Source organism: Urocitellus parryii, chromosome 7, assembly GCF_045843805.1.
Source record: "Urocitellus parryii isolate mUroPar1 chromosome 7, mUroPar1.hap1, whole genome shotgun sequence".
Classification (NCBI taxonomy): domain Eukaryota; kingdom Metazoa; phylum Chordata; class Mammalia; order Rodentia; family Sciuridae; genus Urocitellus; species Urocitellus parryii.
The window spans coordinates 171,614,106-171,632,884 of record NC_135537.1 but is presented as its reverse complement, the minus strand read 5'-3'; the positions used below and the strand labels follow the sequence as shown (position 1 = coordinate 171,632,884).

At 32.0% G+C, this 18,779-nt stretch overlaps 1 protein-coding gene across 2 annotated transcripts in view; it reads right to left on the bottom strand.

The window, feature by feature from the left end:
* Positions 1–18,779, bottom strand: part of Cep112 (centrosomal protein 112) — a 448,365-nt gene that overhangs the window by 366,025 nt on the left and 63,561 nt on the right. For both annotated transcript variants that reach the window (XM_026406648.2, XM_077800819.1), the window contains 2 exons: positions 13,965–14,012; positions 13,627–13,704 (listed from right to left, as the gene is read on the bottom strand). In XM_026406648.2, coding sequence (XP_026262433.2) covers positions 13,627–13,704; positions 13,965–14,012 — 126 coding nt within the window. The remainder of the gene's footprint in view (positions 1–13,626; positions 13,705–13,964; positions 14,013–18,779) is intronic.

Here is an 18,779-nt window from a genome sequence, read left to right as displayed (position 1 = left end):
CTCTTTCCTCATTACACCTCGCATTTCCTGTTCTACATTGCCTCACAACTGGTTTGCACTAACTTTCTTTCTTTCCTAGAACTGAAAAATATGTTTAAGGGACTTTCTCAAAATGTTTATTGAATAAAATAATTTCATAGGACTAGAGATGTAGCTCAATGATGGAACACTTCCTGCACATGTATGTGCAACGCCCTGGGTTCAATCCCCAGCACCACAAATAATAATAATTTTTTAGTCATACTTGCATTCTCTTTCATTGTATAAGTATACTTATATGTGTGTATGTGTATGTGTGTGTGTTAAAATTAATTTTTTAAATTTAGAAAAGTAAATAACTTAGGCTAAATTATAGAATCTTTAATGACAGACCAAAATAGAGTGACTCACTAAGGAATATAAGAAAAAAAACTTCATCTTAAAAACAGTGCATAAGAAAAGTGAATGCCACCTTATTCCATTGCTTAAATCAACTATTGTTCAACTTATTCTCACCAACCAGCTTTCATGTTACAGAGGTTTCATGTGGAACTAAAATATTCATCTATACCATTTGTCAAAAAAAAAAAAAGTTATGGTTAAAAATCAACTGGGAGGGACTGGGGCTGTGGCTCAGCGGTAGAACACTTGCCTCACATGTGTGAGGCTCTGGGTTTAATCCTCAGCACCACATAAAAATAAATACACAAAATCAAGGTGTTTAAAAAAAAAAAAAGAATCAACTGGAATAGGAGCTGGTTGGTGGCTCAGTGGTAGTGCACTTGCCTGGCATGTGTGAGGACTGGGTTCTATTCTCAGCAACACAAATAAACAAACAAATAAATAAAGGTCTATCAATAACAAATAATTTTTTTAAATCAACTGGGATAAATGGAAAAAGGAAAGTCTTAACTCACTGAACCAAATCCCTAGGCAATATGACCAGAAAATCCCCTTAGAAAAATTACATTAACACCCTAGGGCTAAACAACCTACATCCAGAAAAAAAAGATAGACATCAAGACATCAGGGCTCACTTTGCAGTAATAAGAGTATATGACAAGCCACCTTATGAGAAACTACTGCCAAAGCAAAGAAACTGAAATTGAATGCCTTCAATTTTTAGAAGGTATTCCCACAAGCTGTTTTTAAAAGTATTTCTGAAATTTCTACTTGAAATTTAAGAAATTCTATTTACAATGTCCAGTAGGCCCCATCTTCTCTGAAATATTTACTTCAAACAGCTCTGGTATTGAACATTCCTACCAGATGAGTCAACTTTATGAATATACTCACTGATTTAATATAAAAGTCTCCTTGGGTGTAACAATATGCTACTTACAGTATAACTGGTTAAATTTTAAGATAATCACCAATATCATCTATGCATTTTACTCAATATTTACAAACTTTGAATGAAGGATATATATTTTTTAAATCACATTCCCAAATGTTCTACTCACTCAGTTATTCAACATTTACTCCTACAAAATAGCAGTTTTCTTATTCAGAATGCTACATGTTATTCTAAATTGTTTTATATGTACAAATTTTGCTTAACATTTGCTACTAAAATAACAGAAATTAAAGATAAAAGAGCATAATAACCATTAATTACTATGTAAGGGGGAAAATGTATTACAGTTATTTAGACAGTCATCATCCACACATTTTAAAATAATAATGCCAGGTGCAGTGAAGTGCACCTGCAGTCCCAACATGGAGGCTGAAGCAGGAACAACCTTTGAGACCCAGAGTTCATGGTCAGCTGGAACAACATAGTGAGAAACTGTCCCCCCAAAATATTTAATGCATAGCATAGCACAGAGTAGGACAGAACAATACAATTCATACCAAGGAACTCACTATGCCTACATACCAATTAAGTTTTATAGGAAAAAAAATATCTAAACCATTGGTCACCTATTACCAAATGTTATTGGCAAGAGCTGAATAATTTATTTGTTCAGTCACAGTTCCTATGTTTCAATAATAATTAGTCAAATAATCATGCAATACTTATTCACAAAATAACCACTACTCTACCTGCTCAGATATCTAATTAATACAGTCATCTTTCTAGACAATTTTGTTAGTTATTAGAAGAAATTATCATGTAAGCAATTACAATTTTCTGATTAATATCTCCACTACTATACTAAAACCTACTCTCAAAATATCAATTTGTGATATTTCATAAGACCAATTGTTATCCATTTTGCTTACTTATAAACTCGGCCCAAAATATAAATTATTTCTTAGGCTATCTCATACCTAGAGACAACATTCTCTTAAACAATAATTTTAATCATTTTGGAATGTATCCCACTAAAAGAAATGATATTCAAATGCACATAGCACACACAGTTATTTTCCTTTATCTAATTTAAAAAATGGCTTCATACTTCATGTATAACTTATATAAAGCACAAATATAATTATATAACCTATTGAGATATTGTTTACTTTTTTAACTTCTCTGTATGCATTAATGAATACTTCCTTTTTTTACTTGAAACTTTCTCCTTTTCCTTCCTATTTCCTCCTATATCAACACCTGAACTGGGTATTGCATATTAACAACCAGTATTGTTGTAACCTAAACAGAGGGTAAAAACTATTGGCAATGATCTAATCCTTGCCTGGATAGTACTTAAAATGGTATTCCTATTTATTAAATTTGTGTTTATCTAAATGATATATTTCACACACAAAAAAAAATGTTGTAAATGAACCAAATGGTTGTGGTGACATATACCTGTAATCATAGCAACTCAGGAGGCTAAGACTGAAGAATCCCAAGTTCAAGGCTAGCCTCAGCAAATTAGCAAGACCCTGTCTCAAAATAAGAACTCAAAAGGCCTAGGGATGTAGTTCAATGGTAAAGCACCCCTGGATTGAATCCCAGTACCTCCCACTCCCAAAAAGGGTTTTAAATTACTAGTTCTCTCATTTATATGCAGATTTCCTTCTTATATTCATTGAAATTTTACATTTAACTAGCTGACTCATAGGAAAAGAAATATAATTGGAATTACCTGTAAGAAAGTAGCAACATCCTTTTTTTAGGCAATAGGTGGAATATTCAATGTGGATAGAGGTGAAATTCAAAGGAATTTTTCTATTTTATTTCACAAATAGAGAAATATCTACAATCCGTTCTCTGAAAATTGAGGTAGCTCTAAAAATTGATCTTTTTCTTGTTGTGCTACCTCTTCTTCCATTTTCAATGACAACACTTTTACAGATATCTTTATCCACATCAGAAACCTTTTCTCAGATTACAGGGAAAAAAACCCCACTGGATGATGCTCACTGTCACAGAATTCTGTGATGTGGACATCAAAGGAAATGTGTTAGCCATTACAAAAGCAAATAAGTCAAAGTAAGTTTGTGAATGATAAGCTGAAGTTAAAATAAAGAATTGTTACTAAACATATGTTTTAACATGGCACTCAAAATAAATTGAAAGAACAGTTTAAAATATTTTGTAGGTATATTTTACAAACCAAAACAAAACCAACATAATTACTTAACTCAGATTATAATATAAATATTACTCATTTAACATCTAAAGTATCTTTCACACAATTATAAATCTAAAATGGAAGTTGTGCTTGTAAAGTTTGATTTCTGAATGCTAATCAGATATTCTAAGATGCTAAAATTAAACTCTGTAATCTGTATAAAATTTCATATATCTTGATTTGCTCCATATTTACTCTACCTTTAATTTTTTGCTTCTACTCTGATTCATCCTCCCTCACAGTCATCAAATCCTACATCTATTCTGAATTCTCCTGGATAGCAAACCCTTTTAAAATCTTTCTTGTGTTTACTATTGGCAATTACTTACCATACTATTTCTACTTATAGGACCAATTAACATCATAGATGTCAAAATAAGAACTGAGTATTTCCTTTCATGCTGCATATTGTTTGCATTAGTTATTGTTATTATTTGTCTCCCCCCTAAACTGTGAGGTACTAGAAACCTCCAGGGACAATTCAGAGTTCTACCAATTCAGATTCTTATTGATGAATAGATAGACATATAAACAGTATTAAAAAGCAGGGGATCAAAAACCATGCCCTGCAAAAACACCAAAATACCTCCTTAACAGAATCCAATGATATCACAGTGGAGGAAATGTCAGAGAAGGAATTTAGAAAGTTCATAGTTAAAACCAATCTGCAAGGTAAAAGACAATATAAGGAATGAAATCAGAAAGTACAAGAAGTGAAAGATCATTTTGATAAGGAGATAGAAATCCTGAAGAAGAATCAATCAGAAATTCTTAAAATGAAGGAATCAATAAACCAAATTAAAAACATAATAGAAATCATCACCAGTAAACTAGACCACTGGAAGACAGGGTTTCAGGCAATGAAGACAAAATATATAATGTTGAACATAAAGGTGACCATGGAGAAAGGAGGTTATAAGATCACAAACAGAACTTTCAAGAAATATGGGATAACATGAAAAGACCAAATTAAAGATTTATTGGGATACATGAAGGCTCAGAAATACAAACCAAAGGAATGTACAAACTTTTCATGAAATAATATCAGAAAGATTCCCAAACCTTAAAAATGAAATATAAAATCAAAAAATCAAATACAAGAGGCTTATAGGACTCCAAATATACAAAATTACAACAGACCTATACTAGGGTACATTACTATGAAAATGCCCAATATGAAAATAAGGAAAGAATTTTAAAAGTTGCTAGAAGGAAACAACAGGTTATAATTAGAAGGAAACCAATACAAATCTCAGCTGACTTCTCAACTCATAACCTCAAAGCTAGGAGGTCATGGGATAATATATACCAAGCTCTGAAAGAAAATAGAGGGTAACCAAAAATACCATACCCAGCAAAATTAAGCTTTCAATTTGATGATGAAATAAAAACTTTCAATGATAAATAAATGTTAAAAGAATTTGCAACTTGAAAGCCTCCACTAAAAATACATATTCACTAAAATATTTCATGAAGAAAAAAATGAAAAATAAAATTAAAAACCAGCAATGGAAAGACCTACACTAGAAGAATAGTCAATCAAAGGAAAAAATAATTCAAATTAAAAATCAGAAATAAATCAAAATGTCAGGGAATAAAAATCATTTCTCAATAACATTGAATGTAAATGGCCTAAACTCATCAATCAAAAGACAGACTGTCAAATTAAATTAAAAAATAAGACCCAACAATATGCTGTCTCCAAGAGACTCAACTAATAGGCACAGTGTTAAAGTAAAAGGATGGGAAAAAAAAAACAAAACATATCATTCACATGGATCTCATAAACAAGCAGGGGTTTCTATTCATCTATCAGATAAAGTGGACTTCAAACTAAAGTTAATCAAAAGGGACAAAGAAGGTCATTTCATACTGCTTAAGGGAATTATACATCACAAAGACATAACATTAATAAATATTTATGCCCCAAACAATGGAGCATCTACATTCATCAAACAAACCCTTCTCAATTTCAAGAATCAACCCACCACAACACAATAATAGTGAATAACTTTATCACACCTATCTCATCACTGGATGATCCTCAAAACAAAAACTAGATAAGAAGTGATAGAACTAAAAAATACAATTAATAATTTGGACTTAAGAGATATAAATATTTTATCCATTAATGACTGAATACACTTTCTTCTCAGTAGCACACAGATCATTTTCTAAAATAGACTACGTCTTAGGCCACAAAGCAACTCTTAGCAAATAGGAAAAAACAGAGATAATACCTTCTATTCTATCAAATCATAATAGAATGAAATCAGAAATTAACAATATAATAAAATATAGATGCTACTCTAACATCTGGAAACTAAATACTACATTATTTAATGATTGATGGATAGTAGAAACATTAGGCATGAAATAATAAAAAAAAAAAACACTTAGAGGTAAATGAGAATAGTGACACAACATATCAAACTCCCTGGGACACTATAAAGGCAGTTCTAAGAGAAAAGTTCACTGCATTGAGATCACTGGTTAAAAGAATGAAAAGTCAACAAAAAATACCTAACATTACATCTAATGGTCCTAGAAAAAGAAGACAAAAAAGACAAAAGGCAGTAGAAAACAGAAAATAATTAACATCAGAGCCGAAATCAATGCAATTTAAACAAAATGAAAAGAAATTTAAAAAAAAATTGAGTGAAACAAAAATACTGTTTCTTTGAAAAAATAAATAAAATTGATAAATCCTTAGCCATGCTAACTAAGAGAAACAGGGAAAAACTCAAATTTTTAAAATTGTGATGAAAAAGAAAATTTCACAACAGACACCACTGAAATACAGATGATAATCAGAAATCATTCTGAAAACTTACACTCCAACAAAATAAAAAATGTTGAAGACATCGTCAAATTTCTAGAGGCATATGAACTACCAGAATCAAATCAGAAGGACATAGAAAAAAATTTTCTTTTTTTTTATTCTAATTTGTTATATATGACAACAGAATGCTTTTCAATTCATAGTATACATATAGAGCTCTCTGGTTGTATACAAAGTAGAGTCACGCCATTCATATCTTCATACAGGACACAGAAAATTTAAACAGATCAATTTCAAGCAATAAAACTTAAGAGGCCATAAAAAGTAAAGACAGGACTAGATGGATTCTCAGCCAAGTTCTACCAGACCTTCAAAGAAGAACTAATAACAATCCTCCTCAAAGTAGTTCATGAAATAGAAAAGAAGGAACCTTTCCAAATTCATTCTATGAAGCTGGTATCACCCTGATACCAAAACCAGACAAAGACACATCAAGGAAAGAAAACTTCAAACCAATATCCCTGATGAACATATATGAAAATTTTTAATAAAATACTTGCAAATCACACACAAAAACTCATTAAAAAGATAATGCACCATGATCAGGTAATTTTCATTCTGGAGATGCCAGGTTGGTTCAATATATGAAAATCCATAAATGTAATTCACCACATCAATAGACATAAAGACAGAATGACATGATTATCTCAATCAATACAGAAAAAGCATTTGACTAAATACGGCATTCATATCATGTTCATAATAGTAGGAACATACCTTAACATTATAAAAGTTATATAAGTTAAACCCAAAGTCAATATTATTCTAAATAGAGAAAAACTGACAGCATTTCCCTAAAAACTGGAGCAAGACAGAGATGCCCTCTTTCACCACTTCTATTCAACATCACTGTTGAAACCATAGCTAGAGCAATTAGACAAAAGAAAAAAATTAAAGGGATACAAATAGGAAAAGAAAAACTATCCCTATTTGCCAACAACATGATCCTATATTTAGAAGACCAAAAAAACTCCACCAAGAAACTTCTATAACTCATAAATGAATTCAGCAAAGTAGCAGGATATAAAATTAACACCCATAAATCAATTGCATTCATTCATACCAATGATGAATCAACTGAAAGAAAAATTAGTAAAGCCATGCTGTTTACAATAGCCTCAACAACAATAAAATACCTTTTTTTTTTTTTTTAATTTTTTTATTTTTTAGTTATTGGCAGACACAACATCTTTGTTGGTATGTGGTGCTGAGGATCGAACCCGGGCCGCACACATGCCAGGCAAGCGCGCCACCGCTTGAGCCACATCCCCAGCCCCAATAAAATACCTTGAAATCAATCTAACTAAAGGGGTGAAAGACCTCTACAATGAAAACTACAGAATACAGAAAATGGAAGGATCTCCCATATTCTTAAATAGGCATAATTGATATTACCAAAATGTCTATTACCAAAAGCGCTATACAGGTTTAACACAACTCCTATTATGATTCCAATGACATTCTTCATAGAAATAGAAAAAGTAGTCATGAAGTTCATTTGGGAAAGTAAGAGGCCAAGAGTAGCCAAAGCAATCCTCAGTGAAAAAAGTTAAGCATAAGGTATCCCAATATCAAAAATTAAATTATACTACAGAGCTATAGCACAAAAACAGTATGGCACCAAAATAGACATGAAGACCAATGGTACAAAATAGAAAGCACAGAGACAAACTCACATAGAGTTATCTTATCTAGACAAAGGTACCATAAACATCTATTGGAGAGAAGATAGCCTCTTCAACAAATGGTGCTGGGAAAACTGGAAAAACATAGGTAGTAGAATGAAATTTAACCCCTATCACTCACCCTGCACAAAACTCAAAGTGGATCAAAGACCAAGATTATTATACCAGAAACCCTACATCTTCTAGAGGAAAAAGTAGACCAAAATCTCCATCATGTCAGCTTAGGAACCAAATTTCTCAATAAGACTCCTAAAGTGCAAGAAGTAAAATTAAAAAATCAATAAATGAGATGGTATCAAACTTAAAAGTTTCTTGATAGCAAAGAAAACAAAATCACAAAGAGAGAGCCTACAGAATGGGAGAAAAATATTTGTCACCTACACCTCATAGAGGTGTAGAATATATAAAGAACACAAAAAAACATAATGCCAACAAAACAAGGAGGTGAACAGACATTTCACAGAAGAAACATTAATGATAAATAAATACATTTTTTTAAATGTTCAACATTTCTAGCAATTAGAGAAATGCAAATTAAAACTACACTGAGATTCCATCCCACTCTGCTCAGAATTACAATTGTCAAGAATATAAGCAACAATAAATGTTAGGAGGAGTTGGGGAAAAGGTTCACTCCTACATTGCTGGTAAGACTGCAAACTGTTACAAATACTATGGAAAGCAGTATGATGATTCCTCAGAAAACTTGCAGTGGAACCACCATTTGACTCAGTTATCCCACTCCTCGATATAAACCCAAAGGACTTAAAATCATCACACTACAAAGACACAATCACATCAATGTTTATGGCAACTAAGTTCACAATAGCTAAGCTATGGAACCACCCTAGGTGCCTTTCAACAGATGAATGGACAAAGAAAATGTGGTATGTATACACAAAGAAAATTTGAATTTTCCCAGTAAATGGATGAAACAGGCTAAACAAAATAAGCCAATCCCAAAAAACCAAAGGTCAAATGTTCTCTCTGATGTGTGGATGATAACACACAAGGGGGGTGAAGGAGTGTGGTCGAGAACAGATGTTCAGTGGATTAGACAAAGGGAAACAAAGAGAAGGGAGGGGTGATGGAAATAGTAAACTAGAATGAATTGAAAATAAATTTCCCATGTTCATATATGAATGTAACTCCACCTCATGTACAACCACAAAAATGGTATCCTAATTAGAATAAGTTATACTCCATGTATATATAATATGTCAAAATACACTAAACTGTCATTATAACTAAAAAGAACAAATAAAAGTAAGAAGTAATGAAGGAGACAAACAATTCAATATAATATGGAAAAGTATAAGAAAAGACAGCTTAAAGTAAAATTTAAAAGGCAACCAACTGAAAAGTATAGTAATATCATAATAAAATAAATGTAAGTAATGATAATTGTCATCTTACAGTTAATTTAACAAGTTTATAATTTACTGTTGATGACAATATAAGGAAAGACATTCTCATACACCACTGATGTGAGTAGAAACAGACATAACCTTTTTTTACAAACAGTTTTATTGAGACATAATTCATATGCCATACGATTCACACATTTAAACTATACAATTCAAAATTTTTTAACATATCAGAGCTATGAAAAAGAATAAGGCTATAGTTTTAGTAGGGAAAATTCATTAGAAGATATATTTTAGTCAAAAACGCAGTGAAGCACACTGGGTGCAATGGTACATGCCTGTAATCCCAGGGACTCAGGAGGCTGAGGCAGCCGAATCACAAGTTTAAAATCAGCCCCAGCCACTGAGTGAGGACCTAAGCAACGCAGCAAGACCCTCTCTCTAAATAAAAAATCTTAAAAGGCTGGAGATGTGACTTAGTGGTTAAGCGACCCTGGGTTCAATCTCTAATACCAAACACATTCATTCATAGACAATTTTAAAGAGAAATTACACTACATTTTTAGCAATGATTATTACTAAAGAATGAATATTAGGGTTAAGAAAGCAAATATTAGGTATTTAATTCTTAAGCATTATTATTTTACTTGAAAATAAAATTTACTCACTTGAAAGAAAATTATTTATTGTTTTAAAAACATCGCCCAACAACAACAAAACTATTTTTAGATCAGAACATTCACAAGGCACACCAGAACTACTTAACCTTCTCATGCAAGGTTTTCACAAAATTCAAAACACAAAAGCATTTATCAACGTGTCCACAATTAAATGCTTAAAAAGCTCATTTAAGAAAACAAACATAATATCATTCTTCTAAAGGAAAATAATACATTTTATAACATAACTATGCATTTACCTTTAGGAATAAAAACTTTTTACAGAAATATCTCTGAAAGAGGGAGGAAAATAATAAAACAACACAAGCATTGTTTTTTATTTTAAAAATTAAAATAAAACTAGGGCTAAAGTTATGGCTCAGTGGCAGAGCACTTGCCTGGCATGTACATGGCCCTAGGTTTGATCCTCAGCACCATGTAAAAATGAATTAATAAATAAAATAAAGGTATTGTGTCCAACTACAACTAAAAACTGAAAAACTTTAATAGAAAAATATGTTTGACAGTAACAATAAAATCAGTTTAAAATTAGTATTTTTATATTTAAAAAGGCAATCTGAACTGCTACATTCCTTTGACTTTAAATGTCTCCTGATTATGTTTGACTTTTTATTTTCACATAATAAATCCCTTACTTGTATCTTATAACAACATGCAGTTTTCAACAAGCTTCCAAATCTTCATTTTATTCTAGAAATTATGTTGTTTATAATAAGCTCACAAAACCCATCATTTCAATTTTATCACAGAGTATGATTCAGTGTTCCAAGGAAATATTTAGAGATGAATACAGAGACGAAAGTATCAGGATATTCTTCTGAAATTTATTTATAGTGGGAAAAACTGTAAACAATCTCAACACCCAACACCAGGAGTGAGGAAAGTTACTTGGGGATACTTAGGAACAATATTCAATAGCAAGAAAATTACTCAAGATATATGTAACAACATATACAACATCATCCCAATTTTCTAATGAAAATGAATGTGCTTACAGGCTAAAAATATAAAAAAGAATAAAAGACCATGAAATATTTTAACAGTATTTTTTATTTCTATGTGTGATTTTATAGATGATTTTACATATACATATATTTATTTCTCTACCTTCAAAAACTTCATCAATAAAATCCACATCAACTGTAATAAGAAACTTTACTTTTTAAAAAAAAGATAAAACTAAGAAAGCTTTCACATTGGACAATCAACATAAACTTTTAAATGTTTTATGATGGAGAAAAATATGAACAAAACACTTCATTAAACTAAGACAAAAATGACTACTAATAATGCAAAATGATTTTAGAAAAATGTACAGTGGATAATTGATATTTATTTGTAAATCTCTCAAGGATACCACAAACATTCTTATAGTAAGCCGAAAAGAATAACAAAAAGAGTGTAGGAAAAAAATAATGCTGCGCACATTTACAAACATTCTCTGATGAAATACCTGACAACTTTAAATTTTTTTTTTTAAAGACACATGTCATGAACATTGATATGCTCACTCCTGATCCACACTGACATTATCAAGGGTAAAAATTTTCTATTGTCTGAAGTTCATGTATTCTTAAAAAGATAAACAAAAGATCAACCTTACAAGAAATGCTAATGACAAAACTCTAGCTAGACTGAGAAAAAGTAAAGAAGATTCAAATGAATAAAATTAGAAATAAAAGAGACATTGAAACCAATATTTCAGAAATATAAGGGTCATAAGAAACCACTATGAAAAATTATTCACCAACAGATTGATAGCCTAGAGAAATGGATAAATTTCTAAACACACACAACCCATCAAAACTAAATCTTGAAGAAAAATAAAATATGAACAAACCAATAACAAGTGAGGAGATCAACATATTAATAAAGTTTCTCAACAGAGAAAAGTTCAAAACCTGACGGCCTCACTGCTAAATTATACCAAACATCTAAAGAACAATTAAAACCAATCCTGCCCAAATTGACTTAAAAGAGATTAAAGGCAAGCATAAGATCTGAAACTGTAAAACTACTATAAGAGAATTAGGAAAAAGCTTCATGAAGCTTTCCAGACACTGGTCTGAAAAAGGATTTTTTTTTTTTTTAGAACAGATCACAAAAGTGCAGGAAACAAAAGCAAAAGCAGACAAATAGGATTGATTATGTCAAACTGAAATAGGATCACATCTGCACAGCCAAGGGGACAGTTAACAGAGATGAACTACATAATGGGACAAAAGGTATACACTTGAAGGCGGAATAATATCCAAAATATATAAAAAAAATAAAGAACTCAAACGATTCCACAGATGAAAAACAAAGAATTAGATTATAAAATGGGCAAAGGACCTAAGCAGACATTTCTCAAAAGAAATTTTTAAAAAATGATATCACTAGCCATTAAGGAGATGCAAACTAAAACTACAATAAGACATCGCCTCACACTTGCTAGAATGGTTACCAAAAAGACAAATGATTGTTGCAAGGCAGGTGGAAAAAAGAGAATCCTTGTATATTGGTGGTGGAAATGTAAATTAGTACAGTCTTTATGGAAAACTATATGGAGGTTCCTCAAAAAACTAAAATTGAAATTGTCATATAATCTACCAAGCCTGCTTCTGGTACTTATTTGAAAGATTTGAGATCAGCATGTTAATAGATATTTGCACACCCATGTTTACTGCCACACCTATTGCCAACAGCTGTTACAAACTCAACCTATATCCATCAATGAGTAAATAAAGAGAATGCAGTATGCATACATAACAAAATGCTACTTGACCTTAAAAAAAGAAATCATCATTTACAACATAGAGGGAGACAGAGAATATTATGCTAAGTGAAACAAGCCAAACACAGAAAAACAAGTACAACATGTTTACGATTTATAGAATTTAAAACAACTGAATTCATAGAAGCAGAGTAAAGTGGTAGTTACCAGAGCCTGGGAGAGATTATAATCAAAAGGTACAAAGTCTCACATAAAAGGAATAAGGTTTATTTTAGATCTATTCCACAGATGAGAAATACATCTAACAATTGAATAGTGTACATTGCAAATCTCTGAGTTTAAATCTCAAATATTCTCATCAAAAAACAGAATATTATATCATACATTGATACAGCATAGCTTAATTTAGCATATCAATTTAAGTAGTAGGAACAGTAATAATAATAAACAGAATAGTGACAATAAAAAGATGTGTTATAAATAAACTGAGATAAAAGGAGGGTAGAGAGATTCACTAAAGTTAAAGATACTGCTTCTAAAATTTGCCATTTCTTCTGGCCCCCTGATAATCAGGTCTTGAAAATTAGGAGAGGGTCCCTCAGCATATCCCTGCCTGGTAGGGGTGAAGCTGGGACACTCAAGATGGGAGATGGGTGTTAAAAATATTGAAAGACAAACCTGCATAAGCTGCATCATGATTTTATATTTGTACAAAAGATGATCTCTTCCTATCATGCATCATTATTCTATCTAGGACCAGAAAGCACCTATTATATAAAATCCTAAAGCTATGTTAACAAGTAGGTGCATAGAAAACATCCCCATCCTACCTCTTTCTCATGCATTCGAGAAAGAAAATGATCATCATGGAAACTGCTGGATTTTCTCAGGCTGAACTTGGGAGTCATCTGTGGAATTAGTAAGAGTTATTTAATAATTTTTCAGAGCTAGTTTGTCTTCAACCCAAAAGTAAACTTCTAAAATGCCTGAAACCCATACCAAATCATCAGAGAAAAAAAAAGTGATTTATTCACTTTCAAATGAGATAATTTTAAAAATTACTGTGCCTTATAATGTGGAACAATATAATTTTCTATTAAAAAGTATTTGATTGATTGACTGATTTTTAAATCTGTCCCCCAAAAAATCCAGTGGAATTCTCACCTACCAGAGAAACTGGGAGAGGCTTCTGTCTCAGGTACCGAGGATTTTCTATCTGAAGATATAAAAATAAAATAATAGTTTATTAATTTTCAAATTGATAAAATATAGACTTAAGCTGTTATATCAAAACATTTTCTATAATAAACCAATATTTAGTTCAGTTTTAGAATGAATATATAATACATTTTAGTGGTCCGCTAATAAATAAAATATAAAACAAACTCCTTTGCATGCATAAATGCACCTTCAAGATCCTCTCACTGCCTAACTGCCAGTCTCATCTTCCATTACTCTTCACTTCACATTTCATGCTCCTAAAATCCTGAATCACTTGTGTTACCAGAAAGTGATGGGTCTTCTTGTGCCTTTCTGCCTCTGTGAGTTTGTTCATCACTCTGCATGCTATGAGCATGCACCTACCTATTCATTCTTCAAATCTCAATTTGATCACTCCACTCCCAGACAAACCTGGTGACTCCTTAAGCATAGCTCCATACTAGCAAAGGAAAGTCCTTTGAGACTTCGCTTCTGTCTACCTTTTTGGCTTCATCTGTCTCCCACCATACCCTACATTCCAAATACACTCGACAATTTTCTTTATCTTGAAAGCACTACACTTCGGCATCCCCATCATTCAGTCTTTGAAAATAAAATAAAACCCCTTCTCCCCATGTCTTCACATGATTAACTTATTTAAGACTTGCTAATTAGAAATGATCTTTCCCAAGAAACTTAGTTCCTACCATGTTAGTATTATCCCAGATGTTCATTCCCTTTTATGATCTAGTATCCATCCCCAAAAGAATGTGGACTACCTTGTTATCACTTTGTCCCTAACGTCCACCAGAGTGCCCAACAGTGTTCATTAGTGAGGGAGGCAAGAAGAAGAAGAGGAAGGCACAGACAACCTGGTCCCACCCTCTTCTCAGTTCCCAGAGTACCCTGTGTTTACGCTCTTGTCGTCCTTCCATAGTATTTTAAGTGTCTATAGTATGTCTCCACATTGCATTGGGACAATGAGTACAATAATGAGTACAATATGAGTACAGAATGAGTACAATAATGACAATGTCTCAAATTTTGTACCTCTGTTACCTAGCATAATATCTAGTAGTTTTTCAGTGAAAAATTATTGAAATCAGATACAATGATTATTATCTCAACTATTTAATTCACAAATAAACTGAAAATGAAAAATCATCATGACAGAAGTCTAATTTCTTCACATTATGCACTCACAATGCACTACATGTATTATCTACATAATGTAGTAGAACACAAATTCGGCGAGGATAGTGAGTGGTACCAGGAATCATACCATTTGAATTAAGTGATAAATGTTTTCAAACATATACTATTGGACTCCACATCTCTGAAATATCATTTTGTTTGCAAACAAAATTCCCCAAGTAATTTATTATGGTTAAAAATCATGGAAAATGAACAATTGATGAATACAAAGAATCCGTTAATCCAAGAATATGGAGGCAATAAACTTGAAAAAAAAAAAAAAGAACTTAGGTAAAACAGAGAAGAGTTTCAATAGCAACAGATAAGATCTGAAGAGGAACGATATTATAGTACCTAGATTAAGAGGAATATTCAAAGCAATTTTCTTTTACATGGAGGGCATATACCATAAGGTAATGGCAACCAATCAAATTTAAATTTCTCTCCCTAGCCTCCAAGACCCATGCAGATCGATAGAGCAACCAAATAAAAATACCCATCAGCCAGGCCTTCAACATAGTGAAGAGAAAGAGAATAACATGGATTAACATGTAAGTGGTCCACATAAAGATCTGAGACCAGCAGAATAAAATCTTGAACCAAATCAAAGTGATACAGCAGGGAGGACAACAGGGGAACACCTCAGGGTCCTAGAGATGGTAAGAACATAAGCATCATCAAATACTGACCTGCCAAAGGAGAGTGGCCTACCTTTATGCAGCTTGAACTAAAATAAAGGGGCGGGGGGAGGAGAACTGATAGGTCAGAATATTATTAATGGAGCACAAACAGAAGGCTTGGAAAAGTTTAAAAAAAAAAACAAAAAGAGAAAAGGAAGCCTTAGGAAGGATAAGGTTCTACATAAACAAGATAGAACAAAAAATCCAATAACCATAACAACTTAGTATAAAAATAGAAAATCAAAATCAAAACCTTCCAACAAAAGGAAATGCTTTTCTTAAAAAGCCCGAATTAGGGAAAAAAGGATAACAGTTCTCCTTTTGAGTCATCTTCCTCTAGCACTCCTGCCTCATACTTTTGTGCCACCCACTTAGCATAGGCCACTCATTAACAGGTATTTCATTCTTTTGTTCCGTCACTAAGGGGACAACACACATGCAAATATAACTGCAGATATAAGAAACACTGGATACCAGAATAAAAAAAAATAGGAAAAAATGTTAAATAGGAGCTAACCAAATTAAAGAGAAAATGGAAGTCAAACAAAAATCATCTAAGAAATAGAGCCCATATTACACAAGTTAAAAAAGATAACTAAAGCAAAAGCAGGAGATACAGAAGACAGGATATGAAACTAAGAGGTGAAACTGAATATGTTTAAATAAAACATATTTTAAAAGGGCAAATAAAAGCTTTCAAATGTGGACAAGAATCCAATAAATGTATAATTAGATTCCTTAAAGAAGAAAATTAATTGAACACAACCCAGTATTCAAGCATTAAGAAAACTTCCTTAAAATAAAATTACCTGAAACATTATATTGAATACTTTCACTCTTTACCTAAGAAAATTGACCCAGAACAATCCATTCGTAAATACATATCATGTTTTGAACAAAATTCCAAGTGATATACTGAATATGATTCAGAGCATTATAAAAATAAAAAAGTGAACTTCATAAACTAAAAAAAGATTAAATCTTCAGACCCTAGCCAAAAAGAATAAGACATGAATGGAAAAAAAAAAAAAAAACTTCTCAGTTTTACCACACATCATACAATGGAAGATAACAGTACAAAACTATATTTAAGAAACTCATAGAAAGAAAATATGAGTCAACTATTTTATATCCTGTCTAGAGTCCTTCAAAAATCAAGCATAAAAAAAACATTTTAAACATGCAAGAACTTAGAAAATTACTTCCTTCCTGTGAATTAAAGTAGAGAATGCATATTTTTCTCTTAATCAAAGGTAATTAAAAAAAAAAAAAGAACAGCCAAGGAAATTTCAACCATGAGACTAATATTTTCTGATTAAACAATATAATATTTGCAAGGAGGAAATCAAAAAATTCTTAGAGATAAATGAAAATACAGACACAACATATCGGAATCTATGGGACACAATGAAAGCAGTTTTAAGAGGAAAATTCATTGCCTGGTGGTCATTCCTCAAAAAAAGAAAAAACCAACAAATAAATGAGCTCACACTTCATCTCAAAGCCCTAGAAAAGGAAGAGCAAAACAACAGCAAATGTAGCAGAAGGCAAGAAATAATTAAAATCAGAGCGGAAATCAATGAAATTGAAACAAAAGAAACTATTGAAAAAATTAACAAAACTAAAAGTTGGTTCTTCAAAAAAATAAATAAGATCGACAGACCTTTAGCCATGCTAACGAAGAGAAGAAGAGAGAAAACTCAAATTACTAACATACGGGATGAAAAAGGCAATATCACAACAGATGCTACAGAAATACAGAAGACAATTAGAAATTATTTTGAAAACCTATATTCCAATAAAATAGAAGATAGTGAAGACATCGATAAATTTCTTAAGTCATATGATTTGCCCAGACTGAGTCAGGAGGATACACACAATTTGAACAGACCAATATCAATGGATGAAATTGAAGAAGCCATCAAAAGACTACCAACCAAGAAAAGCCCAGGACCAGATGGGTATACAGCGGAGTTTTACAAAACCTTTAAAGAAGAATTAATACCAATACTTTTCAAGTTATTTCAGGAAATAGAAAAAGAGGGAGCTCTTCCAAATTCATTCTATGAGGCCAACATCACCCTGATTCCGAAACCAGACAAAGACACCTCAAAGAAAGAAAACTACAGACCAATATCTCTAATGAACCTAGATGCAAAAATCCTCAATAAAATTCTGGCAAATCGAATACAAAAACACATCAAAAAAATTGTGCACCATGATCAAGTAGGATTCATCCCTGGGATGCAAGGATGGTTCAATATACGTAAATCAATAAATATTATTCACCACATCAATAGACTTAAGGATAAGAACCATATGATCGTCTCGATAGACGCAGAGAAAGCATTCGACAAAGTACAGCACCCCTTTATGTTCAAAACATTAGAAAAACTAGGGATAACAGGAACTTACCTTGACATTGTAAAAGCTATCTATGCTAAGCCTCAGGCTAGCATCATTCTGAATGGACAAAAGTTAAAGGCATTCCCTCTAAAATCTGGAACAAGACAGGGATGCCCTCTATCACCACTTCTATTCAATATAGTTCTCGAAACACTGGCCAGAGCAATTAGACAGACAAAGGAAATTAAAGTCATAACAATAGGAAAAGAAGAACTTAAATTATCACTATTTGCAGATGACATGATTCTATACCTAGAAGACCCAAAAGGATCTACAAAGAAACTACTAGAACTAATAAATGAATTCAGCAAACTGGCAGGATATAAAATCAACACGCACAAATCAAAGGCATTTCTGTATATCAGTGACAAAACTTCTGAAACGGAAATGAGGAAAAACACTCCATTCACAATATCCTCAAAAAAAATAAAATACTTGGGAATCAACCTAACAAAAGAGGTGAAAGATTTATACAATGAAAACTACAGAACCCTAAAGAGAGA